Below are 23,266 nucleotides of genomic sequence, written 5' to 3'. Positions count from 1 at the left end.
TAACCCAATCCCTACACCTAAACCTAACACTATACATAATTTATTTCTAAAATCAGTGGGAAATTATAGCTGATTAATGTAGAAGCACCCTGTTTGTAAACCTAAAACATATTTCCTGAAAAATTATATTTCAATTCTGAATAATTGATTGGATTGTTGTTTCAGGATCAACAAGGATGTTGATCCAGGAACATGTTGTACTTGAAAGCACGCTCCCCGTAACCTCTTCTGTTTAAAATAATCTCAACGGTGTTTTCTTGGTTTTCCCCCACTATGTGTAGGATTCAGCAGCCTCAGTTTTTTGCTTTGGTTATGGCCCATTGCAATATTGTAATATTGTAGAAACATAGGGCAGAGAAATGATAACATTGGAAATGTAAATTATTTCTGAAAGAAATATATTTAGTTATTTATTTATTTTTAAGGAGAATTCCAACATGTTCTAAAACAAAATAGAACAAAACAAAATGTATATTTTGTATTTATAGATATATTTAGTTATTATTTTGATTTTATTACAGCTTTTTTGTTATTGATGAAACTTATTTTAATAGCTTTAGTTTTAGTTTGTTAACATATATATATATATATATATATATATATATATATATATATATATATGGTATTAGTCAAAAAAATTAACAGTTATGATGCATACCTCAAACTGACTAAAAGTGGTCACTGCAGATTTTTTACAATTAAATGGTCAACCCAGAGTTAAAAGAAAAGTAAAAAAGTGAAAGTCATGACATTTGCCAAGTATTATAACCCATACTCGGAATTGGTGCTCTGCATTTAACCCATCCAAGCACGCACACACACACACACAGCAGTGAGTAGGGAACACACACCCAGAGCAGTGGGCAGCTATTTTTTCTAGCACCCAGTGAGCAATTGGGGGTTCAGTGCCTTGCTCAAGGGCACTTCAGCCATGGGTATTGAGGGTGGAAGAGAGCTCTGTTCATTTACTCTCCCCACCTACAACTCCTGCCAGCACCGAGACTCAAACCGGCGACCTTCAGGTTGCAAGTCCAACTATCTAACCATTAGGCCAAAGCTGTCTATTTATGGTTAAGTTTATTGTTTTATTTATGGTTCCATCTATATATGGTTCTGTCTATTTATGGTTAAGTTTAACACAGACTGGATCTAATTGGAACTGATGCACAATAAAGCATGAAATATGTTCAGATAAATAATAAGAATTGTAGCATCCATGGAAAATGTTACTTATAGCATCCTTTTAATGTCTGCTTCTGCTCCAGTGAAAAGTTTGCACTAGTTTAACATTTTTGCACCACTTATAACCAACCACAGGCATGTTCACTGTAGGCATAAACTATCATTAATCAGAGGCATGTAAATTAGCCTGTAGGCCTATCAGTAACAACAAACTTGTGCTAAATTCGCTTCATGATGTACTACTCACTTGCAATACAGCCATGAGCAAACCGCACACCAAACCTATAAAAATTCCAATTATAATCAACCATCCCATACAAATATTCAAATATGTAAATATTCAAATGTCAAACTCTAAGCAATAACGGTGTCTGAAAGTGTCTAGCTGTCATTGAGCTCTTAATAACCATGTCTCAGTTTGGATGAGATCAGAGTGTGATGTAAGGGACCAGAGATACGGACCCATTCTGTGATGAGTCTAAATATGGCTGTTGATGGAGCTGCCACATTACTATGAAGGCTTGGTATTTTCATTCGCTGCCACTACAGCAGACAAAGGCTGAAGTGTGTTCACTGCCAAAACACAGACTTCAGCTAACCTGCTGCTGTCTGACACCCCATACAATCCACTGCGTTCTAACAATCTCCAAACTCTGAGCTGTTTATATGATTATCAAACCTGCACCTTCTTTTAAACGTTCCAGGGAATTATTATTAAGCACATTCCACGTTCTCAAATTCCTCACAGATTTCTAAAGAGAATAAACACTAACAATAATGTCTCAGTGAACCATACAGAACGTTACAACATGTTCACAACACCCTCACACCAATCCACCCACTCACTTTTTCCTCCTACACCCTTTCTCTAGCACAAAAGTTAACAAATGAAACAGGAAAACTAGTCAGCCAATGTATTATACACAGGGGGGAGTCGTGTCTTAGGCTGCAACTTCCTTCTCATTAGCCTAATGGTGTTTGAGGCCTTTAACTCAGTAGAAACAGCATGTAGAGAGACACACGCGAGATGACTGGTATTAAACTGCATGACTAGTTTCATTGATATACACTACATGTATGTGTGGTGCATCATATGCAGCATATTGTGTGTGCTAACATGAATAGGCAACAAATAAGTGCATGAATAAGCATTTTAAGTTAACAAAAATGTTAACTAATGGTCTAAATACCTAGGCTTAACTTTTATTCAAGTCAAAATATTATTTAATATTAATGAATTAACATAAATATATTTATACCAATTTTTTTTTTTATAAAAATCAAGCAGAAATAGCTGTTTAAGAGAAATTTAAAAAATCAAGTAGAAATAACTGTTACAGGTTATTACATTTTTATTATAGCTATTCAATGCATATCACTGCACATTGCAGGACGCATTTGCTGTAGAAGCGTGAATTCACATACCGGAAGCGTTCACTCAGACGAGAGCGCAAAACCACGGCAAAAAAATTAATGAAACATATCGCTGCAGGCTGCAGCTCGAGTCTATTTTAAAAGGAACTGTTCAAAAACAGGCCGCATTAAAACGTGAAGCCGAGCGCCAGTCAAAGTCACAATGAAAATATACAGTCTATGGTGAATGCTGATTATTAGGGTAATCTACAGGAAGCGCAAGAAGACAATGTGAGTTTATCAGTGCGTCATGTATTCATTCAGATAACGGCTGTTGTTTTCTTTTTAAAAAACAACATTAAGATGTTCTTAAAAATATATTTGAGAATTTAAAAGAATTTTTCAAGAATTAAGAACATTTTTATGAACTTTGTAGAATCTTTCTTAAGAAATGTATTAATTTATTTCTTTAGAACATTTTCGTAGAACATTCTTTATTTTTATAGTTCTGTTAGGTCACACTAGTAGAGCAAAAACTGAATCCTACATCTCGAACATAAAAGGTATTTTAATATAATTTTTGATACTGTGTGCTGAGAAAAACACTCCTAAGTAGGGATGAGTCATGGCAACATTCGACAAGCATATGTAGATATTTTCTTATTGCTGTGTACAATCACATACTGGGTAGGCACTTATAATTCGGTTGTTATTTACTTTGTGAATGTTAAAAAGTATGTTCTATGTAGGAGGAATATGGAAATAATTAATTTAATGTTATTCTACTACTCTGTAAAAAAAAAAAAAAAAAAACATGCTGCTTAGGTAGCCTATGTTTTAAAGCTTGGTAGCTGGTCTGAGCTGGTTTAAGCTGGTGTTAAGTTGGTCCTTAGCTGGTCATGAGTTGGTTTAAGCTGGTCTTAAGCAACTAACTCCTGCTCAAGGTCAGCTTAAACCAGCTTAAACCAGATGCCATGCTTCAAAACATTCCTGACCAGCATATGCTGTTTTTTTTTAATAGATTACATCGGCCATGTCATTGTCATGTGACATACCAGTGACAGCTGTGTCGCTTTACTGCCACTCACACCTCCTCCCCCATAGCTACATGGAATAGTAATAAAGTGACCTTTAAATGTGCACTCCAGAATTTCGGTGGAAGTAGTAAGTCATCCAGAACTTACTATGAATTCTGACATACTACTCTTTTGACATACTGTTTTTTGCATACCATATTTTTTGTCAGTGTGAACAGTAAAGCCCACTGTGTATGGTTGTAGGAGTTTTCCATCACTGCATTGTCAAAGCAATTAGTTGATTTTGGAAAAAAAAATAAATAAAGAGCATTTACAACCCGAATTCCGGAAAAGTTGGGACGTTTTTTTAATTTTAATAAAATGAAAACTAAAAGACTTTCAAATCACATGAGCCAATATTTTATTCACAATAGAACATAGATAACATAGCAAATGTTTAAACTGAGAAAGTTTACAATTTTATGCACAAAATGAGCTCATTTCAATTTTGATTTCTGCTACAGGTCTCAAAATAGTTGGGATGGGGCATGTTTACCATGGTGTAGCATCTCCTTTTCTTTTCAAAACAGTTTGAAGACATCTGGGCATTGAGGCTATGAGTTGCTGGAGTTTTGCTGTTGGAATTTGGTCCCATTCTTGCCTTATATAGATTTCCAGCTGCTGAAGAGTTCGTGGACGTCTTTGACGTATTTTTCGTTTAATGATGTGCCAAATGTTCTCTATAGGTGAAAGATCTGGACTGCAGGCAGGCCAGGTTAGCACCCGGACTCTTCTACGACGAAGCCATGCTGTTGTTATAGCTGCAGTATGTGGCTTTGCATTGTCCTGCTGAAATAAACAAGGCTTTCCCTGAAATAGACGTTGTTTGGAGGGAAGCATATGTTGCTCTAAAACCTTTATATACCTTTCAGCATTCACAGAGCCTTCCAAAACATGCAAGCTGCCCATACCGTATGCACTTATGCACCCCCATACCATCAGAGATGCTGGCTTTTGAACTGAATGCTGATAACATGTTGGAAGGTCTCCCTCCTCTTTAGCCCGGAGGACACGGCATCCGTGATTTCCAACAAGAATGTCAAATTTGGACTCGTCTGACCATAAAACACTATTCCACTTTGAAATATTCCATTTTAAATGAGCCTTGGCCCACAGGACACGACGGCGCTTCTGGACCATGTTCACATATGGCTTCCTTTTTGCATGATAGAGCTTTAGTTGGCATCTGCTGATGGCACGGCGGATTGTGTTTACCGACAGTGGTTTCTGAAAGTATTCCTGGGCCCATTTAGTAATGTCATTGACACAATCATGCCGATGAGTGATGCAGTGTCGTCTGAGAGTCCGAAGACCACGGGCATCCAATAAAGGTCTCCGGCCTTGTCCCTTACGCACAGAGATTTCTCCAGTTTCTCTGAATCTTTTGATGATGTTATGCACTGTAGATGATGAGATTTGCAAGGCCTTTGCAATTTGACGTTGAGGAACATTGTTTTAAAGTTTTCCACAATTTTTTTACGCAGTCTTTCACAGATTGGAGAGCCTCTGCCCATCTTTACTTCTGAGAGACTCTGCTTCTCTAAGACAAAGCTTTTATAGCTAATCATGTTACAGACCTGATATCAATTAACTTAATTAATCACTAGATGTTCTCCCAGCTGAATCTTTTCAAAACTGCTTGCTTTTTTAGCCATTTGTTGCCCCCGTGCCAACTTTTTTGAGACCTGTAGCAGGCATTAAATTTTAAATGAGCTAATTAAGTGGATAAAAGTGTAAAATTTCTCAGTTTAAACATTTGCTACGTTATCTATGTTCTATTGTGAATAAAATATTGGCTCATGTGATTTGAAATTCCTTTAGTTTTCATTTTATTAAAATTTAAAAAACGTCCCAACTTTTCCGGAATTCGGGTTGTAGAAGGACTGAGGGTATTTTACCTTGCTGGATGGTTTGGTTTTGCTGTTGTGGTTGTTGTTGGTGGAGAGGCTGGCGTCCTCATGTACATGGTCCAGAAGCCACAGCAGGAACTCCAAAGCATCATGTTGAGCGTTCCCCTTGAACTGAGAGCCATACTTGGACACAACAGTCTAGGGTAGGAGAGGGAGATGTCAGAGAAACATTGACATGGATACAGTTTTAAAACTAATTTCATTATAACTTCAATCATACAAATATTGTTTTTCTCTTCACATCCCCAAATACTGTGGCCGATTCACAGCTGTTCTGATATATAAATGGTCAGCCAAGAAGCAGTAATGGCTACACCTGGTCTTAACATGCTTTTTAAATGTGTCTCCTGTGACCACTTGTGTTCGGATTTCAAACAGACTGTAGCACACAAATAAAACTGAATGAATGAAGCCATTACGCTGCTTATGAGTGAGCAGGAAACAAAAAAAAAGGATACAATTGGTAAAAGTGACTTTGGTTATAAACCATGTGTTTTGTCACAACACAGCAAAGTTAGAATTGATTGTTTTTGTTCACTTTCTTAAAACACATCCCAGAATCCTCACATGTTTGGTGGGCGGCAAACAGGCCCTTTGTCGATGGTAAAACACATTTGACCACACTACAAATGCAATTCCGACTGAATGTGTTTTCAGCTTGCTCTGGAAGTGGTCGAAAGTGGACAAGCTCAAAACCTTTTTTTTTCAAAACCGTGTTTGCACATGCATTTAGCATCATGCAATTGTGATTATAAGCACTAATTTTAATACCAGAGCCTTATAAGTCATCATTTTTGTTGTGAATGGCCCTTAATTGTTATATAAATAATAAATATCACCAATACTCTAAAAACATACGAGGTGAGGTGTTATTTAAAGTTAATTTAAAGTTCAGTTATAGGTGCTGTTAGTGTACTAAAAAGTAACACTTTAAGCTGCAAAGTTGCCCAATACAAAGACCTTTTCCAACTGATTATGTGTTCATATATTTACTTAAATCAATGAAGGGAAGTTTTCCACTTTCTTCTATGCAAACTTAAAGCCTTAAAACTCACAGTTTAAACTTGATTTGTAGTCAATGAATTCAGGCCTAAAAAACTAACATTTACCAAATGTCCTGTGTGACTTTTATGCAAAGACGGACATCAAGAACAGGTTAAATCTATGAAAAGGATTCTGAGCACATTAGCACAATGTCATAATCAGATCATAATAATCTCCTTATCTGCTTATCATATTTGGATTGATCTGGGATAGAAGCAGATTTTGGAAGTCACAAAGCTTCAGTAAGACTCGAAATATATGGGTTACTCAGTACATTTTCCACTCCTCAAAGGAAATATGTATATATATATATATATATATATATATATATATATATATATATAAATATTTTTTATTTTTTGTCATTTCATATGGCTTCAGTACTATTGCATTAACCAGTACAAGAGGTTTATTTACAAGATGAATAACATTTATCACTGTTATGGTGCTTGCTCAACTGTATCAAAAAATAGTGCACCAGAAATGAAAATCCTGTTTTCATTTATTCACCCTGATGTCAAGCTTTAAAGATGGTTGCTCTTTTTTGTAACGCTATTATAATAAATGGAAACGGATGCAAAATGACCATAAAAGTGGTCCATGCAACTTGTACACTATTCTAAGTCTTCTAAAGCCTTACAAAACCTCGTGTAAGAAACCAACTGTAACACTGCTGTTGTCCAATTCGTTAAGTCATTCTCACAATATGAATCATTTCAGTGAAGTTTTAACTGGTCGGAATGATTAATTTCCAAATCTGAAAAGTTCAACTCAATGACTTAAGGAGACAGTTCACACAAAAAAATTAACATTTTGACATTATTTACTCATCCTTATGTTGTTCCAAACCTGTATGCCATTATTTCTTCTGCAGTATTCTACACTATTTTGAATAATGTTGTTAGCCAAACAGTTTTAGTTACAGTTGTATGGCAATTAAAAAACACAGAGACATTTCTTAAATATCCACAGAAGAAAATCAGTCATACAAGTTTGGAATGACATGAAAGTGAATTTTCATATTTGAGTGTACTGTTCCTTTAAGGGCATTCACACTATTCCATACTGGATGTTATTTCAGTCTCCACAGCACCTGCTGCACAAGTATCAATTCAAGTGATGTCTGCATGAGTTAAACAAGTCCAAAGTTCCAGAGATGTCCTCTTACAGCGGCTTTATGACATTTACACCTATGAATGTTTGTTTAACTGGGAATACAGGCTGTAAACTGATATTTCTACTGAAATGCGGACAATAACAGGCTGTACACAACTTCAGGTGGTATTATATTTTCCATGTATACACAGCCACTCTAGGTTAACAGGTGCGTGAAACATACCCTGGGGATAAAGATATTTAGAAAATTGACTTTCTTCCTCACAACTAGTCGCAACCAATTAATGGATCAACAATCAACCCTTTCATACCACAGCAGACGGTTTGAAATTATATAAGTCGCTAAACATAATAGCACAGAGACATAGAAACCCTGTAAACTGTAAAACTGTAAACATTTCATTTCTGTTCTTCCAGCCTTCTCTCAGTATATCAAGTTCCAATGGTTAAACAGCAGCCAATATAATTTGTGAGATGTAGTTTAGGCATAAATTACTGGTCTCCATTCACTTCCTTCCGAGGACAAACCTCTCCCTTCTCTTACACAAGAATGACAAACAAGTCTAGCAGGTTAACACGACCTGTCTTGGTTCCATTGGCAATTCACTGAGCAACGTGATGAATGACGTCATTACATAACCTCAGCTTCAGCACTGCTTGCAGAGTTTCTCTCCTATTCTTAAGCTTACCAGACAGGAATGTGCCTTTACTACATAATTCTTTTCATTTTAGGATTGACTAGTTTTCCATTTAGACCAGGAGAGTCAGAGACATGGCCAGTGGGCTGAATACAGCTCTCTGAGGGATCCAATGATTTGAGGATAAAAATTAAAAGTAAAACCATAGTGAAAAGAGAACAAAAACATATGTCCATATTGTTTCTTAGTATGAAATATATTCAATATATTACATTTTAATTAGGCCTGTAGTACATCAGGACAGATTAACTTTTTGACTTAATTTGTCATCTTAAAGTGTTGGAAACATACTTTTATTTATACATATGCAACAGTCCCAGAGCCAACCATTTCATTTTTCTATTTTTTAACAGCAAAAAGGTGGACAGTGTGTATACAAATTTTTCAGTCTTTTAAGAAACATCTGTACAATTCTTTTTATTTAATTTTTACTTTTTAATATATATTTTTTTTTTTTTTACAAATTTTATACATTTATGTAAGCCTTGTATGTAATCAAAAATCCTAAAAGAATTAAATTAGTAAACAGGCTTCCATTCATTTCATAATACAGTAATATTTATTTTAAGCAGTATAAAACTAATTCTGTGCAATATATATATATATATATATATACACACACACACGTATATACAGTACAGACCAAAAGTTTGGACACATGGACACACCTTCTCATTCAAAGAGTTTTCTTTATTTTCATGACTATGAAAATTGTAGATTCACACTGAAGGCATCAAAACTATGAATTAACACATGTGGAACTATAGATGGAATCATATACATAACAAAAAAGTGCGAAACAACTGAAAATATGTCATATTCTAGGTTCTTCAAAGTAGCAACCTTTTGCTTTGATTACTGCTTTGCACACTCTTGGCATTCTCTTGATGAGCTTCAAGAGGTAGTCACCTAAAATGGTCTTCCAACAGTCTTGAAGGAGTTCCCTGAGAGATGCTTAGCACTTGTTGGCCCTTTTGCCTTCTGTCTGCGGTCCAGCTCACCCCTAAACCATCTCGATTGGGTTCAGGTCCGGTGACTGTGGAGGCCAGGTCATCTGGCGCAGCACCCCATCACTCTCCTTCTTGGTCAAATAGCCCTTGATGCCTTCAGTGTGAATCTACAGTTTTCATAGTCATGAAAATAAAGAAAACTCTTTGAATGGGAAGGTGTGTCCAAACTTTTGGTCTGTACTGTATATATACAATTTTTTTTTTTTTTGCATGCAACCAGATCTCAAGGGATCAATGTCTCATTGTTTTCATATGAATTTGTACAGAAACATAATTGTTTTAGTGGAATAATTAAAAATATTATGTAACAATAAAAATCATGTATGTCCAGTCTTAAACCTAACCATCAGTGGAGCAAAAGCATATCTTGAAAAATGTATAAATGAGATGCACAAATTCATACTAATTAGCCATCCATTCGCCAAAATGCAGAGTAGTTAAAAATGAGAGTGTGTTAAGACTGACACCCATGATTTAGAGGCAGACAGGAAGGAAGAGAAATCAGAAAGCAAGAAAACACAGAGAGACAGACAAGAGTCATCAAGTCTGTCTTATTTCTCCACATGGAGGAAAGTTATTAATTTCTGCTGATCTCCAGATGCTGTATTATTCACTTTCCCCTGACCATGCCCTTCCTCCTCAACCTCAGTTATCTCCTCACCTCAGAGACTAAATATCCACTGTGGCCTGTACCACAGAGTTCCATGTCTTTACTGTAATCTATATATATAATCTGACTATATAAATGTAATGAATTATTATTTATTATTATTATTAATCAGTACTGAACCCTGTAAACAAGACAAGCACACAACCCAATTTGATTAAATATTATTAATACAACTATTTATATTAGATCATATTGCAATCTGTTCCTATGGAAGTGCAATCTATTTTGAGGAACTAAAATTATATTGGTTGTAATATAACTTGAAAAAGTTGTTGTTGAGAGGTAAAGAGGAATGCATGGAAAATGGGACAGATATCAGAAACATGGATCTTAGGATGATGTCTGAGCAGAGCACAAGCTGTGCTCAAGGTGGTGTGTGTATCAGTATTGCACCTTGCTGGGTAACTGAGATGACGCAGAAACACACAAACAGTCCACACACACATTTGTACAGCTATCTTTGGTGGGTTTGCCACAGATGTACATTATTTTCACACTGATCTAGCAATATTTTCTATCCACTAAACCTATACTCCTCACAGAAATGTTTTTGAATTATTACATTTTTAGAAAAATATAATTTAGTATTTTATTAAAAAAATTTCCCTCGTTGAGATGTTTTCCTCACAACATCAGAAATTCAGGTTTTATCCTTGTGGAACATTTGGTTGTGCATACATTAGAAATAATGTTAAACAGTAACTGCTTCAAAAGTACTTATACAGTGAAATTGAGGGGAAAGCTGGCTTTTTTATTTTTATTTTAAGTAAACTTTGATACACTTGATACTGTAAGCTAATGAGGTCTATAGACATAGCAGAAACTGTCCACAGTATAAAAGCCGAACAGGGTAGCTCTGAATGAATGGGAACACCAGGGGCAAAGTCTGTTAACAATGTGGACTAATGTGCATCTCTCTCTCTCTCTCTCTCTCTCTCTCTCTCTCTCTCTCTCTCTCTCTCTCTCTCTCTCTCTCTCTATGGACAAGCATTGAGTTGACTGTGTAGAGATACTGTGCCTTCAAGGCATATGCACACAACTAAATAGCTGTGAGCAATCTATGATTGTTGATAGTGGACGACAGAATTCTTATCCTGTTTATCTGTTTGTTCTTAGAAGCATAATGTTTACAAAGGTGTTATTGTCAATGATGCAACATTAAAGTCTATTTGCATTGTTGCAAAAAGAAAAAACGGAATAAAACAAATTACTGTTTTTTAACACATTTTTACAAAAAACATTCCGCATTCTTCCAAATCAAGTCGGTCGAATTGCTGACAGATGATTCACCTGTCGCCTACTAGCCTACTCTAAGCCCCTCCCACTTCCACCGAATATAGGCTACTGTAGATTGTTGAAGTGATGAGGAAGACGTTTTCGAGAATGCGTTAGTGTGTGAACCCAGATCAATGCGAATCGGACATGTCCGAAAGAAACGCGTTCAACGAATCGTTCAGACCGATTTTGATAAACGGATTAAGATCAGTGACTGTTTAACAAATCTACCTGCTGATTTTAGCTTAAGTTTAAGTCAAATAAAACGATTCCATTCTACACTGAAACAAAAGATCATTCTGATAAGTTGAGCTACACTGATTGCTTAAAGCGGTCGTTCGTGACTCCGTTCTGTAAGTTGTTCGAAACTCACCTTAAATTCCACTGACAGCTGAGGCGTGTAATCGAGCGTCCAGAGCGCCCTCACTAGAGATGCCAGCTTCTCCGTCACCTCCCCCCTCACCTCCTCGTTCTTCATCATCCCGTTGATCCTCATCTCATTGAATTCACATTTATACTGCTCCAGACCCAAATACTCTGCCAGAAGTTCCGTGTTACTCAAGCACTGCACCACGGCGTTCATAAAACAGGTGTTTCCGTGGTTCTTTAGACCCTGAACCCCCGGAGTTTTCTCGCCGTAACACCAGGACAGTCTTTCTTTGACAGAGTCATAAGAAGATGAGGGTGCAGCGGTCTTCCTCACCGAGCTCTCTCTGGGATCCCCAGAGTTGTGGGCGCTCCGAGTGTCTCCAAACCCACCATCATCATCCTCCGCCGCGTCCGGCTGGTCCGCGTCCCCCAAGTGTGCCAAAGTGCCCAAAGTTTTGACAATTCTGCTCATAAAATTTCCAAGCGATTTTAGCGATTTCCTTCTGAACAGCTTCTGGGACTTGTGCGTCTTATCCTTGCGCTTGGCTGATTTGGCTTTGATTTTTTGTTTCCTGGTTTCCCTCGGAGTATCCATGTTAAGTCTGTTGTTTCACCCAAACCGATAAGTGGAATTCAGAAAGAGAAACAAGTGCACTCTGGTGTGAAGACGAGGCGCTCCCACCTGTGCGTCTTGAAAATCTACATCACTAAAGCATCACGACGACGAAAAACAGACTGTGAAGGCACCGGTGTCTGTGCCGAGGCTGGTGATGACTAACGCGTCCCCGACGTTCCCTATCACTGATCTCAGCTGCGCTAGTTTCGCTTTATCCATGACGCTCTTATGCTCCTGGAATTACACTAGTCCTAACTCCATCCTTCAGTCAGACACAACTCTTGTTCTTTACACCACACCTACACACACTTGTGTGTGGATGACCATTACTGGCTGTTTGTCGCCCGCTCTCTCTTTCTCTGGCTTCTGGTTGGAGTAACTGCGTCTTCTGAATGGTAGATACACGGCTTTCTACCCTCCCACTATGAATCTTATTAGCCTGGTTTACTTTGAACTTGTATTGGGAGACGTGAATATAGAAATGTATAATATAAATGGAGGTTTATCTACACCTGTATTCACCTGCTTCATCGCTGCTCATCAATATTTTCCTACCAAACACAAACATTGAATTTTATCTATTTAATTTTCGCTTTTGCGTCATTATTTTGTAATTAATGTCCACATTCAGATTAAATATTCTTTAAAAGATTCTGGAATGTTCCTGTAAACATAGCTATAACCACATGATCTGAATAAATTCTCTCTTTCAAACGATTATGCTGCAGTTTGGACATTATTTTAATGAACTCAATAATTCTCATTCACGACATTGACAATTAACACACGGGGATGTGATGAAATGCAATAGTTACGGACACTAATACAAATCAGTCTATGATTAACTTTCATTAATATCAGAATATTAAATTAATTAATGTGTGTGTGTAAACGTAGATGTAGTTAAATATTCTGAGGATCATTCTTTTCATTTATTCATAAAAAATAAAAATAAATAAAAAACCTTGCGCATGTAAATTATCGACTTTCAATGGGGTTCGGTGCCCCTTACGCGGTCTGAAAACTTGAAATGATTTAAACATCCCAGCGTTAAAATAAGCCAGAACAAATAAAAATCAAGATGTTTAATTAACCTTTTCAGCAACTTTTTTTCTTCCTGTTGTCTTGAAAAATGTGATTCCTAGACCTTGAAAAGTCTATTCAAATAATTTTAAATTATTGATTACTAAACCTATATAGTTTTTATTTATGCCAAGCTCTAAATATTTTATCTGGTATAAATTGTGAGTAAAATAGTAGTAGTAGTTGTATTTATGTATTTGTTTATTTCCTGTAAATCACAGCAACTGGAAAAGTCATGGGGCCTTCCAATGTTTCAGTGGACAATGGGGAGCCTTGTAGGGCTAGTGTAGGGTAGATTATGATGAAGTATTCTGAGGTTCGCCACAGTTGTGCTCGTCTTTTTGCAAAGCATTAGGAGCCCCCTACTGTTTCCTTGTGTGCTTCCTTTTAAAAGCTTGTCCACAATTCATTTTCATGTTTAGAATCATATTCATGTATTTTCTGGAACTGTATGCACCCATTTAACAAGAATGAGACCAGATAAAGAATAAAGAGAAAAGTCAGCACAAAATTTTACAGACTTCTTTTAACCTGTATAATACCAACTAGTATTTATTTATTTTTATTTACACTCTCACCCTGTTTCTTGTTTTGTCAGACACCCAGTACAGATTTATCCTCTGATAGGTATCTGTTTTTTTGGTGGTCATTTTTTTTTTTTTTATCACACACCTTACCTTCAAGACAGATAGACACAGTTTATGACTACCGAGCTGAAATTTGATTGGATAGCCTACTGACTTTATTTTATGTCTTTATATCAGCAACAAACAAGGTCATCAGATCTGTGCTATCTGTGGTGTAGGCCATACCAAATAAAATCAGCACAGCAACCCTTTTTTGAAAATATATGTGGCCGAATATCCTTACTGTTAGGGGTTAAGATATTAATTATTGAGGATGTTCCTCAGAGGTGAGAGGAAATTTGGGACAGGCACATCCCGATGCTGGGTTCACGCCATGCTGTTCTTCTCTAAACCTCCCCCGCCGGCTCTCTGGAGATTCTCAGGTGATATATTAGCTGACAGTGCAGTTCACAATAGTCCTCCGAAACTGGGGCTCTAGGCTGCTTTATTTCAATAAAATGACTGGAATTGGACTGTTTTATGGTACATTTAAATCTCACAAGATTTCATAACCTAATTTGCAATACAATTATTTGTAACAAGAATGAATGCAATGCAATGTAAGTGTATATTTGAACTACTATCATATCTGAACTGCATTAGATATTCTTATTCACAGTTAAGGGTTTGTGGATATCTCCACCTTAGGATAGCTCCATCAGCACTGGTGCTGACAATGCATCTGCTGTTGGGACAGATCCTCACATTTGTGATGCTTCCACTGTGCCCGACGCCAACATGGGTCACTTCACCATCAGAATAGTGCCAGAGCTTCAGTAATTTGTCATCTCCACCTAAAAGAGAGATTTGATGGTTAGCATTATAACTGCAGAAGGCGGCATGAACATGCACTAAAAACAGAAATGTTAGATTAGCACTTCATCAACAAACTGTGAAACTCATTTAAAAATAACTGCTCGGATCAGTTTGAATTCTGCAAGTGTTTATTTAGACCTGGTGAGCAGACATTTATCCAACTGTTTTGCGAATTATGCTTTTCGCCACAGCAATATATACTTCTGTTTATATTGTTTGTTGTGCCACCTGTTGTTATTGTTACATCTGCCATATGACAGAAGAATGACTCAGTGAAATAACTCTGTATGTGAAAAGACACTAAAGGTACCTACCAGTCACAAAATATTTTCCATCCTCAGAAATGTGCATGCCATTTATAGCTCCAGACAAGGAGCCCTCGAGTTCTCTGATTGCAGAACCATCATACACCTCCCAGTAGCCAATCTGTTCAATGGTAAAGACTGCATTTCAAATGTCCTACTCTGGTCTAGATCTCAGTTTTAATGGTGAATGAATGAATGAATGAAAACCAAACATACAATTAAAAAAGATGGATGGCAAATCTGATAGAGGTGAAGAGTAAGACAGCAAAAATGTTTATAATAAAAAAAAACAGCTAAAGACAATATAATTTCTCAGCATAAACTCATAAACTGAGCACTGTTGGCACTGCAGACAGGGCAGGTCTGGTATGCTTCATTGAGATGGCTCTGTCACAGCAGGCTTTGCGCCAACACTGGGTATCCGGCATGACCCCAGCATTGTGTCCTTTCAAGTACTGAACCTACTGTGCTGGATTTGGCTGCTTTTCCTGGACAACAATGGACTCACATTTGTGTTTGTTTGGCTACAGTCTGGAGTATTATTAATTACTGCTATTAGATGGTACATTTAAACCAAACAGTTTTGTTCTTTGGTCCAACTGCAGCAAATCCTTAATCAAGACGTTACACACTTTCCTTTTATACCACTGTTGTCAATAAATTGTGCTACTTTCCAAAAATAAAACAGAACCACACCATGCTCTAAATTCTTCACTATTTTTGAAAAATATGAATATGAAATCTGAATGTTTCTAAAGCACTATGGGTATAATTTTTTCTTATATGTCTGTGTGATGGACGTACTGTACGTTTAATACACAGCCACACACGCGTATGCTAATAAACTGCGTTCTTTAAATGGACACTGATGCTGTGCCCTAAGACTAGCAGATGGACTATTTGGCACAGAGTAGAATGAGCGGATCCTACTACATCCACAGGAGACTTGGAGAGCTTTCTGTCAGCTTGTTGTTGTACACAGTATTTATATCTCTCGCACCTATCCGTCACTCCCTCTTTCTGGCCCCATTTCTCTCAAACACATGCCAGTACAGTACATCAGTCTAGATCAGTCAAGTCTTGTACCTTTCTGTCAGTGCCACTGGTGATGATCTGGAATTCTTCAGGGTGGTAACATACAACACTGAACAGGGTGTTGGACAAGACCATTTGATTCCTCACAAACCTCCTGGATGGGAAACGAAAAGAAGAAGGTTACATCAAACAGGTTGTAAATCTTGGTTCATTTAAAGGTGGTTGATTTAACTTTTCAACAGGGGACCCAGAGGAATAACTTGAGGGCAAGACCTTTCGCTCAGTAGGTCTACATTAAATGTCTATTATTTGATGCTCTTCAAACTTACACCAGGTCCCAGATGATGCAAGCTCCATCAGAGCTGGCCGTCACACACTCCTTGTCGTTACTCTTGATCTTAATGCAGTTGACCGTGGCTTTGTGCTCCTTCATGATCTCGATGAGACGATATGAGTCATGGAATATCTCCCAGACTCTAACCTTTATTACAAAAAGATGACAAAGAATACATTTATTTTGCATCCTGAAAAAATCCAAAACATCCCTGTTTTTTTATTATTTTGCATTTTTTGTTTATAAAATTTTTAATATATTTTCAAACTTAATTTATATCTGTGACAGGAAAGCAGAATTGCCCCTTACTCCAGTATTTAGTGTCACTTTATCCTTTATCATTCTAATATGTTGAAACATTTCTTACTAAAGTTGAAAGCAGTTGTTCTGCTTTATATTTTTGTGGAAATATATACAGTACAGACCAAAAGTTTGGACACACCTTCTCATTCAAAGAGTTTTCTTTATTTTCAAGACTATGAAAATTGTAGATTCACACTGAAGGCATCAAGGGCTGTTTGACCAAGAAGGAGAGTGATGGGGTGCTGCGCCAGATGACCTGGCCTCCACAGTCACCGGACCTGAACCCAATCGAGATGGTTTAGGGGTGAGCTGGACCGCAGACAGAAGGCAAAAGGGCCAACAAGTGCTAAGCATCTCTCGGGGAACTCCTTCAAGACTGTTGGAAGACCATTTCAGGTGACTACCTCTTGAAGCTCATCATAGTTTTTGATCTTGAAGCATTTTCATAGTCATGAAATTCTCTTTGAATGAGAAGGTGTGTCCAAACTTTTGGTCTGTACTGTAGTGTACATTGTAGGATTTCTAATGAATTTATTTGCAAATTATGGTGGAAAATAAGTATTTGGTCACCTACAAACAGGCAAGATTTCTGGCTCTCAAAGACCTGTAACAAGTTCTTTAAGAACTCCACTATGGCCAAGACCAAAGAGCTGTCAAAGGACACCAGAAACAAAATTGTAGACCTGCACAAGGCTGGGAAGACTGAATCTGCAATAGGCAAGCAGCTTGGTGTGAAGAAATCAACTGTGGGAGCAATTATTAGGAAAAGGAAGACATACAAGTCCAATGATAATCTCCCTCGATCTGGGGCTCCACACAAGATCTCACCCCGTGGGGTCAAAATGACCACAAGAACAGTGAGCAAAAATCTCAGAACCACACAGGGGGACCTAGTGAATGACCCACAGAGAGCTGGGACCAAAGTGACAAAGGCTACCATCAGTAACACCCTACGCCGCCAGGGACTCAAATCTTGCAGTGCCAGACGTGTCCCCCTGCTTAAGCCAGTACATGTCTGAAGTTTGCTAGAGAGCATTTGGATGATCCAGAAGAGGATCGGGACAATGTCATATGGTCAGATGAAAACAAAATAGAACTTTTTGGTAAAAACTCAACTTGTCGTGTTTTGAGGAGAAAGAATGCTGAGTTGCATCCAAAGAACACCATACCTACTGTGAAGCATGAGGGTGAAAACATCATGCTTTTGGGCTGTTTTTCTGCAAAGGGGCCTGGACGACTGATCCGTGTAAAGGAAAGAATGAATGGGGCCATGTATCGTGAGATTTTGATTGGAAACCTCCTTCCATCAGCAAGGGCCATGAAGATAAAACATGGCTGGGTCTTTCAGCATGACAATGATCCCAAACACACTACCTGGGTAACGAAGAAGTGGCTTCGTAAGAAGCATTTCAAGGTCCTGGAGTGGCCTAGCCAGTCTCCAGATCTCAACCCCATAGAAAATCTTTGGAGGGAGTTGAAAGTCTGTGTTGTCCAAAAACATCACTGCTCTAGAGGAGATCTGCATGGAGGAATGGGCCAAAATACCAGCAACAGTGTGTGAAAACCTTGTGAAGACTTACAGAAAATTGCCAACAAATGGGTATATATCACAGTATTGAGATAAACTTTCGTTATTGACCAAATACTTATTTTCCACCTTAATTTGCAAATAAATTCATTAAAAAACCTACAGTGTGATTTTCTGGATTTATTTTTTTACATTTTGTCTCTCATAGTTGAAGTGTACTTATGATGAAAATTACAGGCCTCTCTCATCTTTTTAAATGGGAGAACTTGCACAATTGGTGTCTGACTAAATACTTATTTTCCCCACTGTATATATATATATATATATATATATATATATATATATATAATTTTTTTTTTTAAGAATTCTTGGATAAATAGACCAATATTTATTTAAAATGGAAAGATTTGTAACATTATAAATATCTTAACTGTCACTTTTTGTGTCACTTTACTTTCACTTCTAAAAAACAAAACAAACAAATAAACAAAAACTTACTGCCCAGAAACTTTTGAACATTAATGTAGTTGTGCTAGTTTCTTGTATCACTCTGGATGCTTTTTTTCCTAAATGTAAGATTATGTATTTGGTGGGTGGGATAATGCACAGTAATGTACAGTGTTTATTTTCAAACCGGAGCACAGCTCATAAATGTGAGTTTTTGATGTGTGTCTGATGTGCTGTACCTGTCCTTCTCCACCTCCGCTGACAATCCTCCTGCAGTCATTGGTCGCTGCTATGGCAGTCACTCCCATACTGTGGGCATTATGAATTATCAGCTTCAGCTTCCCACTCTCTGGGGTGAACACACGAATCTTCCCATCATTCCAAGCTGGAAAAAAGTTATCATTTAAAGCAAGTTGCAATAGTATTGTATTGTATTGAAGTTTATCAATTAACATGTTGGTGCATAAATCATTGATGATTGTCATTAATGATTGTTCCTCAAACCCATTCATAGAGTTTACATTTTACAGTAACATTTCTAATACACAGATCAATAGACCATCCTGTATGAGACTCACCACTGAAGATGCTCCTGCCATCCTTCATAAAGCCCAGAGCATTGCATGTTATGTTAGGCACCATGATACGCAGAAGCTCCTTGGAGGACTCAGTATGCCACACTCGTATATCATTCTGTGAACAGGTGGCAAACAGCTCTGACGTCCCACTGTTGAGAATTAAAAGAGAGTTGAAGGATGAAGATTTGCGCAAATATATAGAGAGTCGAGGCTTTTTTCTAAGGATTCCAATACAAAGCTTATGGCTCCCTCAAGTGGCAGAAGGGAGTATAACACTCACAATGGAAAGGCCACGTCCTTTACAGCACTGTTATGATTAGTTGCGATGAGTTCTGGTTTAAAGTCAATGTAGCCTAAACTGTAGATCTGTGCAGCTTCTGTCCCGACGTAAAACTGCTGCCCGTCTCCACGCAGGGTCACTGATGTCACCCCTCCCTCCAACTGAACACTCCTGTTACAAATTTAACAGTAAACCATAATCAGTGGTTGAATGGGATGAAGGAGGAAAGAAAGAATAAATAACTAAGGAGAAATACAAAGAGCAAAAGAAAGAAGAGGAAACAAGGGTTGTTACACACTTAATGGTTTTGAAATTCCCTCCTGAGCACAAAGACAACACCCCATCTCCTGATCCAACTAAAAGATCACCAGTCTTCAAGACTTTAAGAGTGTTCACTCCCTGCAACATCAAGAAAAAGCACTTGAGATGGGAAATGACATTTTACACAAAAGGTTGTTAAAAAGTTTTGTTGAGACTCGTTGTTCAACTTGTTTGTTAACTCTTGTTCTTTGGACGGTGTAGTGCAATAAATAAGAGCTGAATTGTGTGTAACATAAATAAGGCAAAGAGAAATGATTCATTTTCTGTGCATCATTTTTCACATTCACATGTACCAGTGTGTTTTCTCAAAAAATCTTGTAAATGACATAAATACTACTTCAAGAAAAGACATTCTTAGCTGCTCACTGTTAAATCATAGTTGGAGACTCACCTTGCTGAATTTTTGTTTAACAGGACCACAGCTGTTGAGCAACCTTGTCTTCAGGTTCACTTTCAGAATATCTCCACTTGAAGTTCCACAGTAGAAATAATTATCATCGTTTGGGATCTGCAAGGCAGGGAAAACACTTACGTTTATTTATGTTCTACAGTATATACTAGTTTTAGACAAAAAAAATAGTCTGAAATCCGTCTAAGGTATGAGCAGGTAAAAATTTTTTAAAGAACCAGAACTGGCAGTGTCAGTGCCTCTTGCTCACCTCTAGGCATTTGACAATTCTCTTGAGCTGTCCAGTCTGGCATTCTGTGGGCCGGATCTTTCTGTTGGCCAAATCAAGCTCCCATACACGCAGAGTTCCACTTACCAAAAAAAACAAACAAACATGAAAACACACTAAATTAACACCTGCAGAAAGTGATAAGAACTTTATTTTAAAGACACGATATATATACAGTACAGACCAAAAGTTTGGACACACCTTCTCATTCAAAGAGTTTTCTTTATTTTCATGACTATGAAAATTGTAGAGTCACATATATTATATAAACAAAAACTTTTATTTTGGATGCAACTAATCGCAATTATTCATTTGACAGCACTAATATATATATATTTCAGTATATTTTAAATTTAAATTAAATTAAAAATTAAATTTATGCATTTAGCAGACGCTTTTATCCAAAGCGACTTACAGTGCATTCAGGCTATCAGTTTTTACCTATCATGTGTTCCCGGGGAATCGAACCCCCAACCTCTACCAATTGAGCTACAGGAACACATACATTTTAATTTTCATACATTATTATTATTATTATTATTATTATTATTATTAATTATAATATAATAACAACTGAGCACCAAATCAAATTATTAGAATGATTTATGAAGGATCATGTGACACTAAAATCTTATGAAAATTCAGCTTTGCCATCCTTACTTATTTTGAAATATATTAACGTAGGAAATCTGTATTTTAATTGTAATATAATAATATTTTACAATATTGCTGTTTCTGTTGTATTTTCAAATGAAAGCAACATAATAAATTTTTATTTAATGTGAGATTAAATGTGAATCATTATACTTTGAAAGTTTTGTTTTTGATTAAAACGGAGTTGTTTCTTGCATGAATAACTACCATAAAATTGGACTTACTTTCCAGCAGAGACAAAGATTTCATCATTCAGGTTGGTGTACTCGATGGTGAGGCAGTGACCAGCACTCTGTGCTGAAGCAGGACTGCCACATATAGCCTCTTTACTCCCGATGTTCCACACTACAATGCTAAAACCATCAAGTAAACATGCTAAGCAAAACATTTATATTGTACAGTTAGATTAAACTATAATAAGATAATACAAATACAGATATTGTATAATTAAACAATGCCGAGAGACTAGAGCTAAAAAACATACAAATATGGGAAATATTCATTCAAGATCACTGCTGTAAGATTTTACCTGGCATCATCCTGTCCACCCAAAGATACCAGATACTTATCATTTGGGGAGAAGCTGAGATCTTCAACCCTAGCTTTATGAAGCACAAGACGGGCATAAATCTCCTTCTTCTCATAGTCCCAGATAATAATATCAGCCTGTAGTGAGAAATGGCCATCTCATTTTAAGAAAGCTATAGAATGGAGTATTAAGGGAGCACTGTATAGCGGTAAAATAAACATATCTGTGATGTTATAAAGCAATGTGTAAACAGCGTTTTTCCTCTTTTATTGCACCAGCTCACCTTAAAGCCCATGAATGTGACCTGTCCAGAAGCAATATAGCGTCCACTTCTGGACACAGAAATGCAAGAGACGTTGTTCGTGTGGCCATGGAGGAAAGTTTGTTTCCCACTTCTCAGACTCTTAATAATAACAGTGCAGCCAAGAGGATAAATGATATGTTCTTTGTCTGGATGTACTTTGAGTCCAGAAAACACATGACCTGTATAAACAATGTAACGTTTAATGTTTTGGCACCGAATCATTACATCCGTTTTAGCAAATGGCATTTATTATAGATAAAACTATCAAACGTGATAAAAGGTTCACAGTTTATCTTACCATTAAAACCAATAACAGCCTCTAATGCGATCTGGGGGACTTCTTGCGCGTCTTCTGCCATTGCGATACAACTTTAAGCTTCAGAGTAATGTTAGGCTAAATAAGTCGAAAAGCTGCTGGCTTCGGGAGCCAAACACGCGTATCCAGGCAACAGTAGCAAGCTGTGTTTAGACTCGTTGCTTAGTAGAGGAGGACAGTTCATGTCACTGAATCGATTCATTTGAACTGTTCAAAAGAAAGAAAAAAAACTACATCCAATAACTTGTACAGAAGCCTTGAAAAAATATTGCGTTTTTGTTTTGGTTATTAATTAGGAATTCAAATTATTTTTAGCGTTTTGGTTCTGTAAGATTTAAACAGTAAATGTCTTCCCAGGAGTTCTTGTAGATACAGTTAATATGTTCGATATTATTAGCTATACCAAAGACTAAAGACTATTTTGAAATGGGGAAAATGAAACGCTTAATATGCGCCCTCGGGGATGGGGATCGATTCCAAAAGAGTCGATTTCGCGACTCTGAACAGCTCTAGAGTCCAGCACTGGAATTGATTCTCGTTAGCGAATGATTGGTCGCTGCTATGGCAGTCACTCCCATACTGTGGGCGTATGGTTGATTCTCAAATCTGAAAAGTGCAGTATATCAGCAAAGAGTGAACGAAATTAAAGTGAAGATCCGTTTGCAGTGCAGATGGATGCAGAAGCAGCAGCAGCACGGGCTCAGAGTGCGCTATGATTCGCGGCTGTTTGAAAGGTTGAATCGGTGTTTTATTTTCGCTACCGACTAATGAACGTTGATTCAAAGTCGAAATTTGATTGACGACTGATACT

The 23,266-nt window shown here is 37.2% G+C and overlaps 2 protein-coding genes across 2 annotated transcripts in view; both read right to left on the bottom strand.

Moving 5' to 3' along the window:
* usp43a (ubiquitin specific peptidase 43a) overlaps positions 1–12,693 on the bottom strand; it is a 134,971-nt gene extending 122,278 nt beyond the window's left edge. Inside the window, exons 1-2 of the mRNA XM_059571232.1 lie at positions 11,708–12,693; positions 5,510–5,659 (exon numbers count right to left, since the gene is read on the bottom strand). Of these exons, the coding sequence (XP_059427215.1) occupies positions 5,510–5,659; positions 11,708–12,298 (741 nt within the window). The 5' untranslated portion in view covers positions 12,299–12,693. The remainder of the gene's footprint in view (positions 1–5,509; positions 5,660–11,707) is intronic.
* A 1,241-nt stretch (positions 12,694–13,934) lies between these two features.
* Positions 13,935–22,593, bottom strand: cfap52 (cilia and flagella associated protein 52). The gene is made up of 14 exons (XM_059570214.1): positions 22,438–22,593; positions 22,119–22,318; positions 21,836–21,972; positions 21,531–21,659; positions 20,635–20,734; positions 20,367–20,483; positions 19,953–20,053; positions 19,655–19,825; positions 19,375–19,523; positions 19,036–19,181; positions 16,514–16,665; positions 16,236–16,338; positions 15,159–15,270; positions 13,935–14,822 (listed from the first exon to the last, which is right to left on the bottom strand). Exons 1-14 carry the CDS (start codon positions 22,496–22,498, stop codon positions 14,638–14,640), a joined length of 1,863 nt encoding a protein of 620 aa, XP_059426197.1. The 5' UTR covers positions 22,499–22,593; the 3' UTR covers positions 13,935–14,637.
* Between the last annotated feature and the right edge of the window lie 673 nt (positions 22,594–23,266).

Source organism: Carassius carassius, chromosome 17, assembly GCF_963082965.1.
Source record: "Carassius carassius chromosome 17, fCarCar2.1, whole genome shotgun sequence".
Lineage (NCBI taxonomy): Eukaryota > Metazoa > Chordata > Actinopteri > Cypriniformes > Cyprinidae > Carassius > Carassius carassius.
Note: the sequence above shows the minus strand (reverse complement) of the source record. Positions and strands in the feature narration are given on the sequence as shown.

Excerpts from the sequence above, each read along its gene's own strand:
- cfap52 (XM_059570214.1), bottom strand. The coding sequence starts at position 22,498 with ATGGCAGAAGACGCGCAAGAAGTCCCCCAGATCGCATTAGAGGCTGTT. Across the intron at positions 21,660-21,835 it reads GGTGGACAGGATGATGCCAG|CATTGTAGTGTGGAACATCG; the intron begins GTAAAATCTTAC and ends TGATGGTTTTAG. Across the intron at positions 19,182-19,374 it reads TGGCAGGAGCATCTTCAGTG|CTTGGAATGATGGGAAGATT; the intron begins GTGAGTCTCATA and ends ACTTTTTTCCAG.